Below are 13,296 nucleotides of genomic sequence, written 5' to 3'. Positions count from 1 at the left end.
CAGAATTTGTTGGACTGCACCTCAATTTCCGTCTGTTAAAAAAACTCACAATCGATTTTTTTTTTCAGCTATTTGAAATTTATCCTCAAAAACGTAATTTCTTTTTATGTCAACTATACAAGAAAAAACTTAAACTCCTGTTTAGAGCACTTATTTTTTTATGAGTGATTTTTACGGTGTACAAAGAATTGAAAGTAAACAACTATAACGCCAAATAATATTAAATTTTTATTGCCTGTAATTGTTAAAAAGCAGAAACATTTGTTTACTATTTGCTAAAAACCCACAAAACAATGTTTTTTTGTCGACACAAAATCACACCTCTACTTGTCAAATTTTTTCACACCCTCCACCGAACACAACAAAACCAAGGTTCTGATACACTTTTTCTACTCGCTACACTTTCAACCGACCACTTTTTGCAGCGCAACCTAAACCGTTTTCTTTTTGGAAATTTCCATTACTTCAAACCGTTATTCCATTTTTTCTCGTAAAATTTCACGCTCATTTTACGCTCAAAAAGTGTCGCAATTTGTCACCAGAAACCGCATCTGCGCAAAAACTCGTGAAATATTGCTTTTCAGATTAATTAGCAGCGTTTTTGTAAAAATATTTAAATATTTCTGGGAGACGTAAATCCGCGATACCTCGATCTCCCATCAATTATGGCTTGATGGACCATAAAAACCACAAATTAATAAAGAATAGCGATTTTTTCGTCGCTCGGGTTGCTTGACTCTTGAAAGTGAGGTTAGGGGACAAAACCCCGCTCACAACACACAACTAATTGTGCGCTTCCGTTTTTTTTTATAACGACAAACACTGCTCGAAATTGGTGTTTACAGTGTAAATTACACCACTCTAACACTTTTAATTGTGTATAATGTCACGGCATTTGCGTTTTTTAACGGTTTATTATAAATGCGGGAGATTGTTATAACAGAATTCGCACAACATAAACAAATATTTTGCTATTTGTAAGTCTGAGTGCCGCAATTTGAATTTTATGAGCTATAAAACTGCGAATTTCGAGGATTCTGATGAACTGAAAATTGAAGGACTTTTTTTTATTCACTTTCACACTGGTTGTTATTGAGTTTGCGGAAAATTGGAAAAGCGACTTGGTGGAAATAATTGTTGGGATTTTTTTGGCAACAACAATCGACTATAGTAATTACGGGTTAATAAATCAGGCGAATTAGGACTAACTCGTGATCATTTAAATTTTAATTGGTTGTACTGGTGCTGTGTTGACGGGTTATGGAAATAGAGTTTTTGTAGTTTTGGTAATAGTGATTTTTGAATATGTAATTGGAACTAAATTCTAGAAACCGTAGCATATTTGTGGCTTTTTATTGGTTTTATAGAGCCTGGAACGAGAATTTTTAAAAATGTAATTTATTAAATTAATAAATATGTATGGGCTTATAGATAAGTGATAACAAAATAACAAAGTTGTAAAACTATAAAGTTGGAATGTTAATAAATATAAAGGTCACACTCGTGTCGTTTTGCAGGAAATGGAATCGTGTTTTCGTCCAAGATCTACAAAATTAAAAAAAGAGGGGTTATGTAGCAAGATGACGTCACCAATTTGTTAATGGGGTTGAACAAACAAATTTTGATTCGTTTATATTTGTTGCTGAGAGACCAAGAACCTAAAGAAATGGACAAATTTATTAAATAAAACTTCTAGTGACCACACACTGGACAAACAATTCGAAAAAAAGTAATTTGCGGTTGTGTCTGTCTATTCAAATGTGCATTTCAATTATTCAGATCTCATTCCAGGCATGATCTCTCAAGAGTAAAAATTATTTATCATTAGTATATACAACTTTTTTTAATAATCATTACGAAAGTAAGTCCCAATTACCATATATTTTTATAATTGTTACAAGAAAACGAAAAAAATTTTCACTTTGTTAGTTATGCAAGTGAATACCGCAAACTGCGTCCATAACCAGTTCGAACCAAAAACAATCAAAGAATTCTACATAAATTACGAACTTAACCCCAAAGCGGTAATTTCCGAACGAACAAAAACAATCAAAAAAACTTCCACGTCAAAAAAACCACGTTAATTTGTGCATTCCTGACCACTTTTTCACTCCGATATTCATCCGACGCGTTTAACTGGTTGCATCACAAAGCTCAGTTTTTCTCCTTCGTTACTTCCTGCTTTTTCTTTTTCTTTTCCTTCTCCACCTGCCTCTGAACGGCGTCACACAACAATAATTCCCCGTACCATAAAAACTTGACAATGAAACGAACAAAAAAATAATAATAACAATAGACCAGTCATTTACCATAATAGCAGCACAGAACAAACAAAAATCAAAAGAACATTAAAAATTCGGACAAAAACGGTGATGTCACCGCGCGATTCGCGACTCATCTCCTGCCCCAGAAACGACCCATCGTCCCATCAATGGGCGAATCGATAGACCAAAAAATCGCGGGCGATCAAGGTTAATGTTACGGTCGCTGTGGGTCGATGTGAATCGGCTGTAATGAAAAAATGATCCATTTGTGAGCGCACCATTAATTTTCCGGCCTTGGAGGCTTACATAACAGAAAATAGACCAATTTTGAGCAGGCAGTGACGGCGGTTGACGGATCTAGGGTTCCTGTGTGTTAATTGAAACCCCTGAAGAATTTTTAATGCAGGGACTTTAGTTGCAAAATCTCCAACTGGATGTTGTTTTTACATAGCGAGAAGTATTTGTACTCGTCTAGAGTGGAAGGAACCCCTCTTTCGTAGCGAGCCGCCCCTGCCAACATTCTTTAAACGTCTCTCATTGACCATAAACAATGCTTTGATTGGAAGTACACAGTGAAAGGCCAATTCCAAGCAATTTTCTGCATGAAATTTGTTGAAATCTCGTCCCTGGTAAGGCCGTTATGGTGACGGAGTCCATTTCTTCCGGATGAAAAATAACGAAAGGCCGCTTCTGAGTGATTGATGAGTCGTAATTGTGCAGATTTAAATACAATGAAACGGTGTTTTGCTTATGTAAGTGTCAGCGTTATGTAAGCTAGCGAGATTTGCTTTTTTACTCGGATTTAGTACAAACTGTTGTTGACAGTGTTGCTTAAGACGTAATTATGTATCAATAGGGTTTTTATTAGTGGTGCTATTAATTTTTTGTGGCGCAAGCGATTGATCTGGTTTTCTATTGTTCATTTTGAAAGACTTGCTGTTTTGTTTGGAGAAGGGCGTTCACCTTTTTTGGCGAAGAATGGAAAAATCACCGTTGGAATTCTAGTGGTGTGGTGCGGGTTGCATAAGTCAGTAGCGACGTGACCTTGAATGTCATATTGATCACAAAGAAACACTACTTCTTAGCAACCATCGACGACACAAACAAACCAAAAATGTCATACAGAGACGTCCGTAGTGAGTAATTTTTCTCACTTTTTCTAAATAATTATTAATAAATTTTCTCCATAGACTTTATAGAAATGACGAGGGCTCTAGGATACCCGACTCTAATCTCCATGGAGAGTTTCCGCAGCCCTAATTTCCCCCTCGTGGCGAATTTGCTAGTGTGGCTGTCAAAACGTTTCGACCCCGACGTCGACATTCCCTCAGACATCGAAACTGAAGATGACCGAGTCAAACTAATCCGAAACGCGGCTCAGTTCATGGCGCTCAAAGCCAACATTAAACTGAACACGAAACGACTGTACCAAGCCGACGGCTACGCAGTCAAGGAATTACTAAAAATAACCACCCTCTTATACGAAGCCCTAAATTTGAACCTAGACGACAAAGACAATGAGCAGTTCGACGAAGACATGTTTAACTTGAAGGACTACGATTTAACCGACAAGGTAACTAATTGTGGTTATGCAACCAGTAAAACTCACGCTTTTCTCCAGATCAACGAACTGAAACTATCCAGACAGCTCGCCAGCGAGATCACCACCACCGGCGCCACCCTCTTCGACCTCCTCGGCAAAGAAGTGGACCTTCGAGTAACCCCAAACCCCTCCCACTTCTTCACTCTCTTTGTTATTTCTTCAGGGCGCGCGCCACCGCAGCGTCAGCCGCCAGTACGAACTCCCTGACGTCGAATCCGGACTTAAATCCGCCATAGAAGCTATCAAGCAAGAAATCGAAGAAAGCAAGCAGATGATCGACAACGTCTCCGCGACTGAGGCAAACCTCGATACCAAAATCGAGCGAAGAAAGGTGGAAATCGACCGCTACGAAAAGCGCTTGCAGACTTTGAAGAAGGTCAGACCCGCCTTTCTGGAGGAGTTTACGGCTTTGGAGGCGGAGCTGGAGCAGCTTTTCGTCCAGTATTCTACCAGGGCGCGAATTTTGAACCAGTTGGAGCGTTTGGCGACCGAGGCGGAACGAGCGCAGCTGGAGAAGCAGCTGCAGATGGCGTCGCCGCGGATCGAAACTATACCGTTGGAAGGGGGCGAGCAGGGGGACGTGTTCTTGGAGACGGAGGAGGGGGAGGGGCGGCAGGGGGCGGTGAACAGACAGGAGAGGCCGCGGGCGAGCACTGGAGGTGCTAACGAAAATGTTTTTTTTTAAGGTTATGATTTGTTTTGTTTCAGGGAGGTCTAGGACTAGCAAAACCGCTAAAGTGTATGGGGGGATGCAACCCCCGTTGTCAGCGACACCCTCTCTGAGCTCCGACTCGGAAACCGACGAGTTGTTTATCGATAAGGACGAATCAGAGTTGATTCATTCCGACGACGAGTCGCTGGGGTTGGAGTTGTCGGGGATGGATGTGGTGAAAAGGGCGCAGTCGTCGAAACCGAGTAAAATGAACAGCAACAGCGATGATGATTTTTAAAAGAAACGTAATTGTAGTTAAACAATAAACAAAGACAACAAGCGTTTTATTTCATTAACCCACCATCTACCATGTATTACGGGTTGCATAACCCGAAAACTGAAAGATTTCAAGGGCTTTGATAATATGCTGCGTTGCATTTCAGGAAATATCTTGAGTCGATAAGCAGAAACTGACTCAATTTACGCATGTTTGTGTTACCAAGTGGACTAAAATGACCGAGGTAGGTGACAATTTTTATAATTCGGGGAAATACTTGACACATTTTTGTTCTAGAACAATCTCATCGCCATTATTGAAAGCAACGAAATCCAAGAATTCATTGGTTGCGACAGTGGTCAACAATTCAATCTCAATCATGTATTTGAAAGTGGGAGTACTTTGTTGTCGTGGGCGGTAAGAAAATCTAACTTAGAAAATGTTTCGTCCTTGGTTCGAAGAGGTGCCAAAGTCAATAAGCCGGAAAGAGGAGGTGCCACGCCTCTTTTACTCGCCGTTCACTTAAATCGTGCCGAAATCATGACATACTTGTTAAACCAAGGAGCGTCTGTTAACTTGGATGATTCATATGACACACCTTTAACAGTAGCCGTACGAAAGCAACATTTAGAAATCGTCAAAGTCCTAGTAGACAGTGGTGCCAAAATCAACGTTGTTAACATAGACGGATTATCACCGCTATTCTGGGCTATCAAACAAGACGATGTCAAACTTTTAAAGCTCCTTACAAGGAAAGGGATTCCCAAAAAGGCAAAAGACTCTTCCGGAGATTCACCTTTCATAGCCGCCGCCAAAAACGGTTGTTCGAGAGAAACCATCCAATGCCTGGTCAAAAACGGTGCCCATATTCACGAAACTGCGTTAATCTGTGCCGCTACGAAAGGACAGTTGGTCGTTATCCAAGTACTGATTGAAAACGGAGCCGATGGAAATATGGTAGGCCCTGATGGTAACACCCTTCTTGCTACTGCAGTTCGTTATCGACAAAACCCAGCCGCCAGATATTTAACTTCTTTAGGTGTCAACGTCTGTAAGGTTGGTAAAAATGGAAAAACCCCTCTCCTATGGGCTATCCAAAACCAAGATCTTGACATGATCAAGTGGCTCTTGGACAGGGGTGCCGCCTACATCCTTGACAGCGTTTTCCTGGATGCCATCGCCACCAAAAACTTGGAAATTGTCAAGATCTTGTACGACCGAGGGATCAACAAATCCCAGATTGTTAAAACGACGGGCAAAACTCCTCTGGTTCAAGCCCTGGATGTTGAAAGTACCGAAATCGTGAAATTTTTGCTAGCCAAAGGAGATACGCTCTTGGACGACCTCAAGGGCGCTGAAATATCGTATCTGCTTACCTTCATGGAGAAGAAAAACTACGAAATGGTCAAACTTTTAGTTGACAATGGAGCTGGATTGGATAAGTTTGGTGGTTGTGGAAACACTGCGTTGACTAAAGCTATAGAACTAGAAGATTTCGAGATGATCGAGTATTTTGTACGTTGCGGTGCCAATGTTAATCAGGCAAACAGAAACACATTAACACCACTGGTTGCAGCAGCGAGGGTGAGAGATTTTCGCACTTTTCAGTATTTGGTGGACTCGGGAGCGGTGATTCAGGTTGGTTCCATGTTACTTGACGAAACGTTGATGAGGCACTACCAAATAGCGCAAGAAAATATTTGGAAAAGGAAAATTGCGGACACGGGTAAGGTGGTACTTTTTGAAAGGGTTGGCGGTATATTGTTTTTCAGAATTGGGTTCTAATCAGGAAGAAGCAGAGCATGAAACTGTAGTAGAAGAAAATGCACGTGTTGAGACTCCTGTTGAAATTGTCAAGGAGAAAACTTTAGCTGAACGAAATTATTACATTATAGGTATGCATTGTAATGTGTAAGTGACTGACTTTAAGAATGTGTTTATATTTTAGAATTCGATTGATGCGCCATGAGATTCCAAGCTTATGATATTTTACAAAAGTTTGTTGTTAGAAAAGGAGATAACTTACATGTTTTCAATAAAAATTATGTTTCTTTATTGTGGTACTTATTGTGTAGTACTTGGAGTTTAACTGGTTGCATAGGTTGTATATAAACACTATGATATAGGTTATGTGAAGCGTGGGTAATTCACGAGATTTTGTGTGAAAAGTGCACTAATTCTAAATAAAACATACAACTAAAGAGGTGTACGTGTTTATTGTGTACGTAAAAATGGCAGTTAGTATTAAGGTGAGTGCATTGTTAAATGTCCAGTGGTTTAGTAGTACGATATCCCGTATTAATTAGTACAAAGAAAAATATCATTCTAGGAAGTATTCAAAAATCTAGAACGAAACGAACTGAAATATACCGAGGAACCTCAACGGTGTAGCTACGATATAAATGCTCAGCAGCAGATTAATGGTAGTACCAATTTCACATGGGCTGTGAGAAAAACAAACATAGACACCTTAACACTCTTACTGAAAAGAGGTGCTAGAATTAATCATAGAGAGACTGGAGGTGCAACGCCCCTATTACTCGCCATAACCTAAACCGTTTTGAGATGGTTAAATGGTTGTTAAAAAATGGTGCTGATATCAAATTGCGAGATTCATACGACACGCCTTTGACGGCTGCTGTACGAGAAGGAAACCTACAAATGGTGAAACTTCTCCTAAAAAAGGGTGCCGATGTCGATGATTGTGATTTCAAAGGAGTACCACCGATAATTCGCGCCAGCAAAGAAAATAAAAGTGATATTCTTGAACTGTTTCTAAAACAAACAGTAAATACGGACCTGGTAGATGGCGAGGGAAACACCGCACTTGTAGCTGCCGTAAGAAATGAGTCTTCCGATGTCATCCAGTGCTTGTTGAAATACGGTACTGATGTGAATGAATCGAAAAACGACAAAACACCTTTGGCTTGGGCCGCGGAAAAAGGAAGTGTGAATTCGCTCAAAGTTCTATTAAAGGCTGGAGCTGATATCAATATGTTAAGTACTGACGGAAACACTGCATTAGGTACTGCCGTACGTTTCAAACGTTTAGAAGCTGCTCGATATCTCACAAACAACAACGCCAACGTTTGTAAATTTGGAGCAAAGGGGAAAACGCCACTCTTGTGGGCAGTTCTCAACCAAGATATTGCTATGATTAACTGGCTTTTAGATCACGGAGCGGAATACATCATCGATTCGGTATTTTTACAAGCCATTGAAACCGGAAATTTACAAGTAGTTCAAGTATTGGAAAAACATGGAACTTTTGAACTCGAAGCTGATAAAGCGACATCATCTTTACACATGGCCTTAAACAGTGTCGATGTTGCAAAATACCTAATTAAACGCGGCGCGAAAGTGGCAGACATTCAAATTTCGACCATTACTGATCTCTTCAAACGAAATAATTTGGAGATGGTGAAATTGCTGATAGAGAACGGTGCTAGATTGAACGAGCTTGATTCCTGTGGTGAAACCGTTCTGACGACAGCTATAAAAAAAGAAAATTTTGGTATGGCGAAGTACTTTGTAGAACGAGGAGCCAATGTCAATCAACCTAATTCGAAGGGGTTAACACCACTAGTTATCGCCGAAGCTAATAATGATTTTCAGATTTTCCAGTTTTTGGTGGATAATGGAGCTAAGATTCCTGAGGTGGACCAAGAGGAAAGTCCGAAACTGGCCCGGTACTACCGAATAGCGCAAGAGAGCAGTTCGAGAAAAGGGAAAACAAGCGTAGGTAACGGGAAAAAGGTTAGTTAAAAAAGAGTATTTATATTTGTGTGGTTTTAGAAATTGGTTCGAATCAAGAAGATGCCAAAGAGTGAGCAGTGGTTTATAAGTTCAATTGTGTCATTTTTTTTAAATAAGTTTTTAATAGGAAGTTTTACAAGAATATAAATGTTAATCAGGTGTTGATTCTTTGATCTTATTACGTCATTGATGTGGGTACTTTTGGTGTAGTACCAAGTGTAACACTAGGAACGTGTTTTATTGCGAATGATGCCTACGTTGTTGACGAACTTCGTTGAAATAGTAAGTTTCTTGACGGTGAAAATTGCTCACACAGTTTTAATCAAATCATCGGAGGGAGGGAAAGAATTTTTTTTTAGAAGATAAAAACAAAAAGCTAAGGAGAAAAACGGAAAGGATTCAGAAGGGGGGAAAGAAATTTTTTTTAGAGGATGAATACAAGCTAAAGAGAGAAACGGAAAGGTTTTTAATATGGTATATGCGAATTTATTTTGTGAAATTTCTATAAAAATGATGTTTTTTCTGTTGGGTGCATTTTAACATTGTTGCATCAGCAGTTTAACTGGTTGTATAGTAATAACAATGCCCAGGATTTATTAGATTGTCGAATCCAGAAAATGACTAAATATTCAATGTTCTTAATTTCTTATATTTTGCCTTTTTTTTTCTTAATTATATGTAGTCATCTTTTCACAATAAAAACCTTAAAATCGGTATTTCCTTGTACAAATTTTCACGTTGTGAAAAGAAGTCAACACATATTAAAACAAAAAGGCAAAATGTAAGCCCGCCCACCCGCCCTATCTCGATTGTAATGATTTCCTTATTCGCCGTGAACCAAGGGGGCGGAGCTTATCTGCAAGATACTTATTTCTTTACAAGAAATTAAAAACATGTTTTGAACCCGTGGTCGCAAAAGTTGAATTTGCCACCTCTAAATGAGTAAAATGAACAGCAACAGCGATGATGATTTTTAAAAGAAACGTAATTGTAGTTAAACAATAAACAAAGACAACAAGCGTTTTATTTCATTAGCCCACCATCTACCATGTATTACGGGTTGCATAACCCGAAAACTCAAAGATTTCAAGGATTTTGATAATATGCTGCGTTGCATTTCAGGAAATATCTTGAGTCAATGAGCATGTTTGTGTTACCAGGTGGACTAAAATGACCGAGGTAGGTGACAATTTTTATAATTCGGGGAAGTACTTGACAAATTTTTGTTCTAGAACAATCTCATCGCCATTATTGAAAGCAACGAAATCCAAGAATTCATTGGTTGCGACAGTAGTCAACAATTCAATCTCAATCATGTATTTGAAAGTGGGAGTACTTTGTTGTCGTGGGCGGTAAGAAAATCTAACTTAGAAAATGTTTCGTCTTTGGTTCGAAGAGGTGCCAAAGTCAATAAGCCGGAAAGAGGAGGTGCCACGCTTCTTTTACTCGCCGTTCACTTAAATCGTCCCGAAATCGTGACATACTTGTTAATCAAAGGAGCGTCTGTTAACTTGGGTGACTCATATGACACACCTTTAACAGTAGCCGTACGGAAGCAACATTTAGAAATCGTCAAAGTTCTAGTAGACACTGGTGCCAAAATCAACGTTGTTAATATAGACGGATTATCACCGCTATTCTGGGCTATCAAACAAGACGATGTCAAACTTTTAAAGCTCCTTACAAGGAGAGGGATTCCCAAAAAGTCAAAAGACTCTTCCGGAGATTCACCTTTCATAGCCGCCGTCAAAAACGGTTGTTCGAGACAAACCATCCAATGCCTGGTCAAAAACGGTGCCCATATCCACGAAACTGCGTTAATCTGTGCCGCTACGAAAGGACAGTTGGTCGTTATCCAAGTACTGATTGAAAACGGAGCCGATGGAAATATGGTAGGCCCTGATGGTAACACCCTTCTTGCGACTGCAGTTCGTTATCGACAAAACCCAGCCGCCAGATATTTGACTTCTTTAGGTGTCAACGTCTGTAAGGTTGGTAAAAATGGAAAAACCCCTCTCCTATGGGCTATCCAAAACCAAGATCTTGACATGATCAAGTGGCTTTTGGACAGGGGTGCCGCCTACATCCTTGACAGCGTTTTCCTGGATGCCATAGCCACCAAAAACTTGGAAATTGTCAAGATCTTGTACGACCGAGGGATCAACAAATCCCAGATTGTTAAAACTTTGTTTTGTGTTATCTTTCCAAAGGCCGAAACGGTTTTTGAATCCAACGGATGGTTAATTTGATATATACCAATATCTACTCAAGTGCTGGCTGTTACCACGGGGACGTTTTTACGTACCGATAGTGTTTCTTTCATTAAGGTGAATGACTGCGGTCGTACAACATTTTTAATTAATCCTTTGTTCTCTTATGTTTTACCTCCCGTGGTCTTCCTGTTTGTCGAAAGTTAGCTACCCGAACAGACCCTTGGGTGTGAAGAACTTGTGTCCTTGTTATATCCTATATTCCACTTTTTTTTAATCATAATGAATAATATTTGCTTAAATTGTGGTATTGTATGCAAAGCTAATGCCCATACCATAACTTGCGATGGTTGTCAAGGAATATTGCATATTGCCTGTGTGGGGCTCTCCGAAAATGACGTGAAGATAACACGAGCTAAATCTAGGTCAATAAAAGTAGTGTGCTATACATGCAACAATAATATGGCTCAGTATAAAGATTTCAAAACCTTAATTTCATCGTTACAAATCGAGTTTACAACTGCCATAGAGAAACTGAAAGAAGACTTTGACACTCAACTAGCCACTCTTCGGTCCGCGCTTCATGAAGACCAGCGTAGCCCCAGCAATCAATTTGAAGAAATCGTTAACGAAGTAATGGAAAGGCAAAATCGAAAACAAAACTTAATCATATTTGGTGTTGAAGAGCAACCACAGATTTCTACTAATAATAATAATCAGCGTTCTGCAATAGATAAGTCTGCCGTTGAAAATATTTTACAATTAGTCCGGCCTGATGCTGATGTTTCTGGTATTAAGATTCAACGTTTGGGTCGCTTTTCTCAACAAAATCCCGGTAATAAACCTAGACCCATAAGAGTTATCTTGAATGATGAACTCGAGGTTCAAAAATTTATTCGTAATGCCAAGGTACTGAAAAGCAACGTAAACTATAACAACATTACTCTGTCCTTCGATCGCACTCCTAAGCAAAACGCATCCTACAGACAAGTCAAAGAACAACTTGGCATTAGAATAAGCAACGGGGAAACAAATCTGAGAATAAAATATATAAATGGCTCACCCAAAATTGTCTCGGTAAACTAAAAAGAACACCCAGTTGCACGTCTTCGTTGTGTTGTATTTACCAGAATGTTCGGGGCTTAAGATCCAAAATATCTAACTTTTACAATTCTGTTTCTGAATTAATCAATGTTGATATAATAGCGTTAACTGAAACTTGGTTGGCCAGTGATATTAGTAACACTGAATTTCTTCCTCATGATTTTGTTGTTTATCGGAAAGACAGGGATCTACAAGCGATGGGCGTCTCTCGAGGAGGTGGGGTACTTTTAGGTATTAATAATACATTGAAATCATCTGCTCTGGATCTTTCTTATTTAGGGGATATTGTTCCGACTATAGATGTTGTAGGAGTTAAATTGTTGAGTGTTAAGCAGGAATTAATTCTTATTGTCCTTTACGTACCTCCTCAGGTATCAGTACATGAATTTCAACTATTTCTTGAAGCCCTAAGTAGAATAGACATTCAAGAAAATAATAAAATTTTGATTTGTGGTGACTTTAACATTCCGGATTTCACCTTGGGTAAAATAAACCAATTCACTCTATCTCTTAATAATTTCCAATCTTTCCTTAATTTAGAGCAGCATAATAATGTGCAAAATAAATATCACCATATTCTAGACTTAGTTTTCTCTAATATCGAGTGTAAGGTAGAGGCTTCTGATTTCAATTTCGTCGATGATGATGTTCACCATCCTTCTCTTTGTATAGTTATAAAATCTGTAATCCCCCTTGATCAATCTTTCCCTATAAATAATCTAGAACAATATGACTTTAGAAAGGCAAACTTTCCAGTTCTTTATGATATGCTTTACTCTTGCAACTGGGATTTCCTAGATACCGATGGTAGCGTTGATGAAATTTGTTCTCTTTTTTATGCCAAACTCCATGAAATTTTTGATCTTGCTGTTCCTAAATTTAAAATCAAATTGAGTACTAACCGTCGACAATATCCTCCCTGGTTTAATCAGGAAATAAGAAATGCTATACGTACTAAATACTCATTGCACAAACTGTATAAAAAATATAAAACTGCTCATTACTATAATTTATTTAAATTCCATCGTTCCAAATGTAAAGTGCTTATTCAAAATGCTTATAGAATGTACATGCGTAAGATTGAAAATAATATTTCTATAGATCCTAAGTCATTTTGGATGTTTCTTCATAACAAAAAAGGTAGCACACGTATTCCTGGCTTAATGCGCTATGATGACAGAGAACTATCATGTCCACAAGCTATAGTTAACGCTTTTGCTCATCATTTTAGTAATGTTTATATAAAGTCCGATTGTTTAGCTCCTTTTTGCACTACGAATGAAACAGCAGCTCAGCTTTCAGTTACTATTACTTCACTGTCTGAAAAAGATATTCTCTTGGCCTTAAAAAACTGTAAGAACACATTTACATCCGGTCCTGATGGCATTCCTAGCTTTCTACTCAAGGACTGTGCATATATATCTTTGTGA

General features: G+C 38.8%; 5 protein-coding genes across 8 annotated transcripts; all 5 read left to right on the top strand.

Annotated features, from left to right (window-relative positions):
* The first annotated feature begins 3,006 nt into the window (after positions 1 to 3,006).
* Positions 3,007 to 4,859, top strand: LOC135132494 (clusterin-associated protein 1 homolog). The gene is made up of 5 exons (XM_064060613.1): positions 3,007 to 3,400; positions 3,455 to 3,837; positions 3,886 to 3,981; positions 4,031 to 4,526; positions 4,576 to 4,859. Exons 1-5 carry the CDS (start codon positions 3,379 to 3,381, stop codon positions 4,815 to 4,817), a joined length of 1,239 nt encoding a protein of 412 aa, XP_063916683.1. The 5' UTR covers positions 3,007 to 3,378; the 3' UTR covers positions 4,818 to 4,859.
* A 63-nt stretch (positions 4,860 to 4,922) lies between these two features.
* LOC135132046 (ankyrin repeat domain-containing protein 17-like) lies at positions 4,923 to 6,795 on the top strand. The gene is made up of 4 exons (XM_064059966.1): positions 4,923 to 5,040; positions 5,094 to 6,522; positions 6,569 to 6,691; positions 6,745 to 6,795. The coding sequence occupies exons 1-4, from the start codon at positions 5,032 to 5,034 to the stop codon at positions 6,753 to 6,755; spliced, it is 1,572 nt and encodes a 523-aa protein (XP_063916036.1). The 5' UTR covers positions 4,923 to 5,031; the 3' UTR covers positions 6,756 to 6,795.
* Positions 6,796 to 6,924: 129 nt separating this feature from the next.
* On the top strand, positions 6,925 to 8,711 carry LOC135132060 (putative ankyrin repeat protein RF_0381). Of its 2 annotated transcripts, none has more exons than XM_064059986.1 (3): positions 6,925 to 7,045; positions 7,126 to 8,538; positions 8,592 to 8,711. In XM_064059986.1, exons 2-3 carry the CDS (start codon positions 7,362 to 7,364, stop codon positions 8,624 to 8,626), a joined length of 1,212 nt encoding a protein of 403 aa, XP_063916056.1. In that variant the 5' UTR covers positions 6,925 to 7,045; positions 7,126 to 7,361; the 3' UTR covers positions 8,627 to 8,711. The 2 variants fall into 2 exon arrangements, with proteins under 2 accessions (XP_063916056.1, XP_063916057.1); XM_064059987.1 differs by having other exon boundaries at positions 7,110 to 8,538.
* A 988-nt stretch (positions 8,712 to 9,699) lies between these two features.
* Positions 9,700 to 10,949, top strand: LOC135132796 (kinase D-interacting substrate of 220 kDa-like). Of its 3 annotated transcripts, none has more exons than XM_064060995.1 (3): positions 9,700 to 9,731; positions 9,785 to 10,457; positions 10,527 to 10,949. In XM_064060995.1, the coding sequence occupies exons 1-3, from the start codon at positions 9,723 to 9,725 to the stop codon at positions 10,799 to 10,801; spliced, it is 957 nt and encodes a 318-aa protein (XP_063917065.1). In that variant the 5' UTR covers positions 9,700 to 9,722; the 3' UTR covers positions 10,802 to 10,949. The 3 variants fall into 3 exon arrangements, with proteins under 3 accessions (XP_063917065.1, XP_063917067.1, XP_063917064.1); XM_064060997.1 differs by having other exon boundaries at positions 9,785 to 10,444; positions 10,527 to 10,614; XM_064060994.1 differs by having other exon boundaries at positions 9,785 to 10,949.
* A 95-nt stretch (positions 10,950 to 11,044) lies between these two features.
* On the top strand, positions 11,045 to 13,296 carry LOC135131779 (uncharacterized). Its single transcript, XM_064059627.1, has 2 exons — positions 11,045 to 11,839; positions 11,893 to 13,296. Exons 1-2 carry the CDS (start codon positions 11,045 to 11,047, stop codon positions 13,294 to 13,296), a joined length of 2,199 nt encoding a protein of 732 aa, XP_063915697.1.

Source organism: Zophobas morio, unplaced genomic scaffold (assembly GCF_036711695.1).
Source record: "Zophobas morio isolate AGI-343-1 ecotype UQ-CSIRO unplaced genomic scaffold, CSIRO_AGI_Zmor_V1 ptg000021l, whole genome shotgun sequence".
In the NCBI taxonomy this organism is placed as follows: domain Eukaryota; kingdom Metazoa; phylum Arthropoda; class Insecta; order Coleoptera; family Tenebrionidae; genus Zophobas; species Zophobas morio.
Note: the sequence above shows the minus strand (reverse complement) of the source record. Positions and strands in the feature narration are given on the sequence as shown.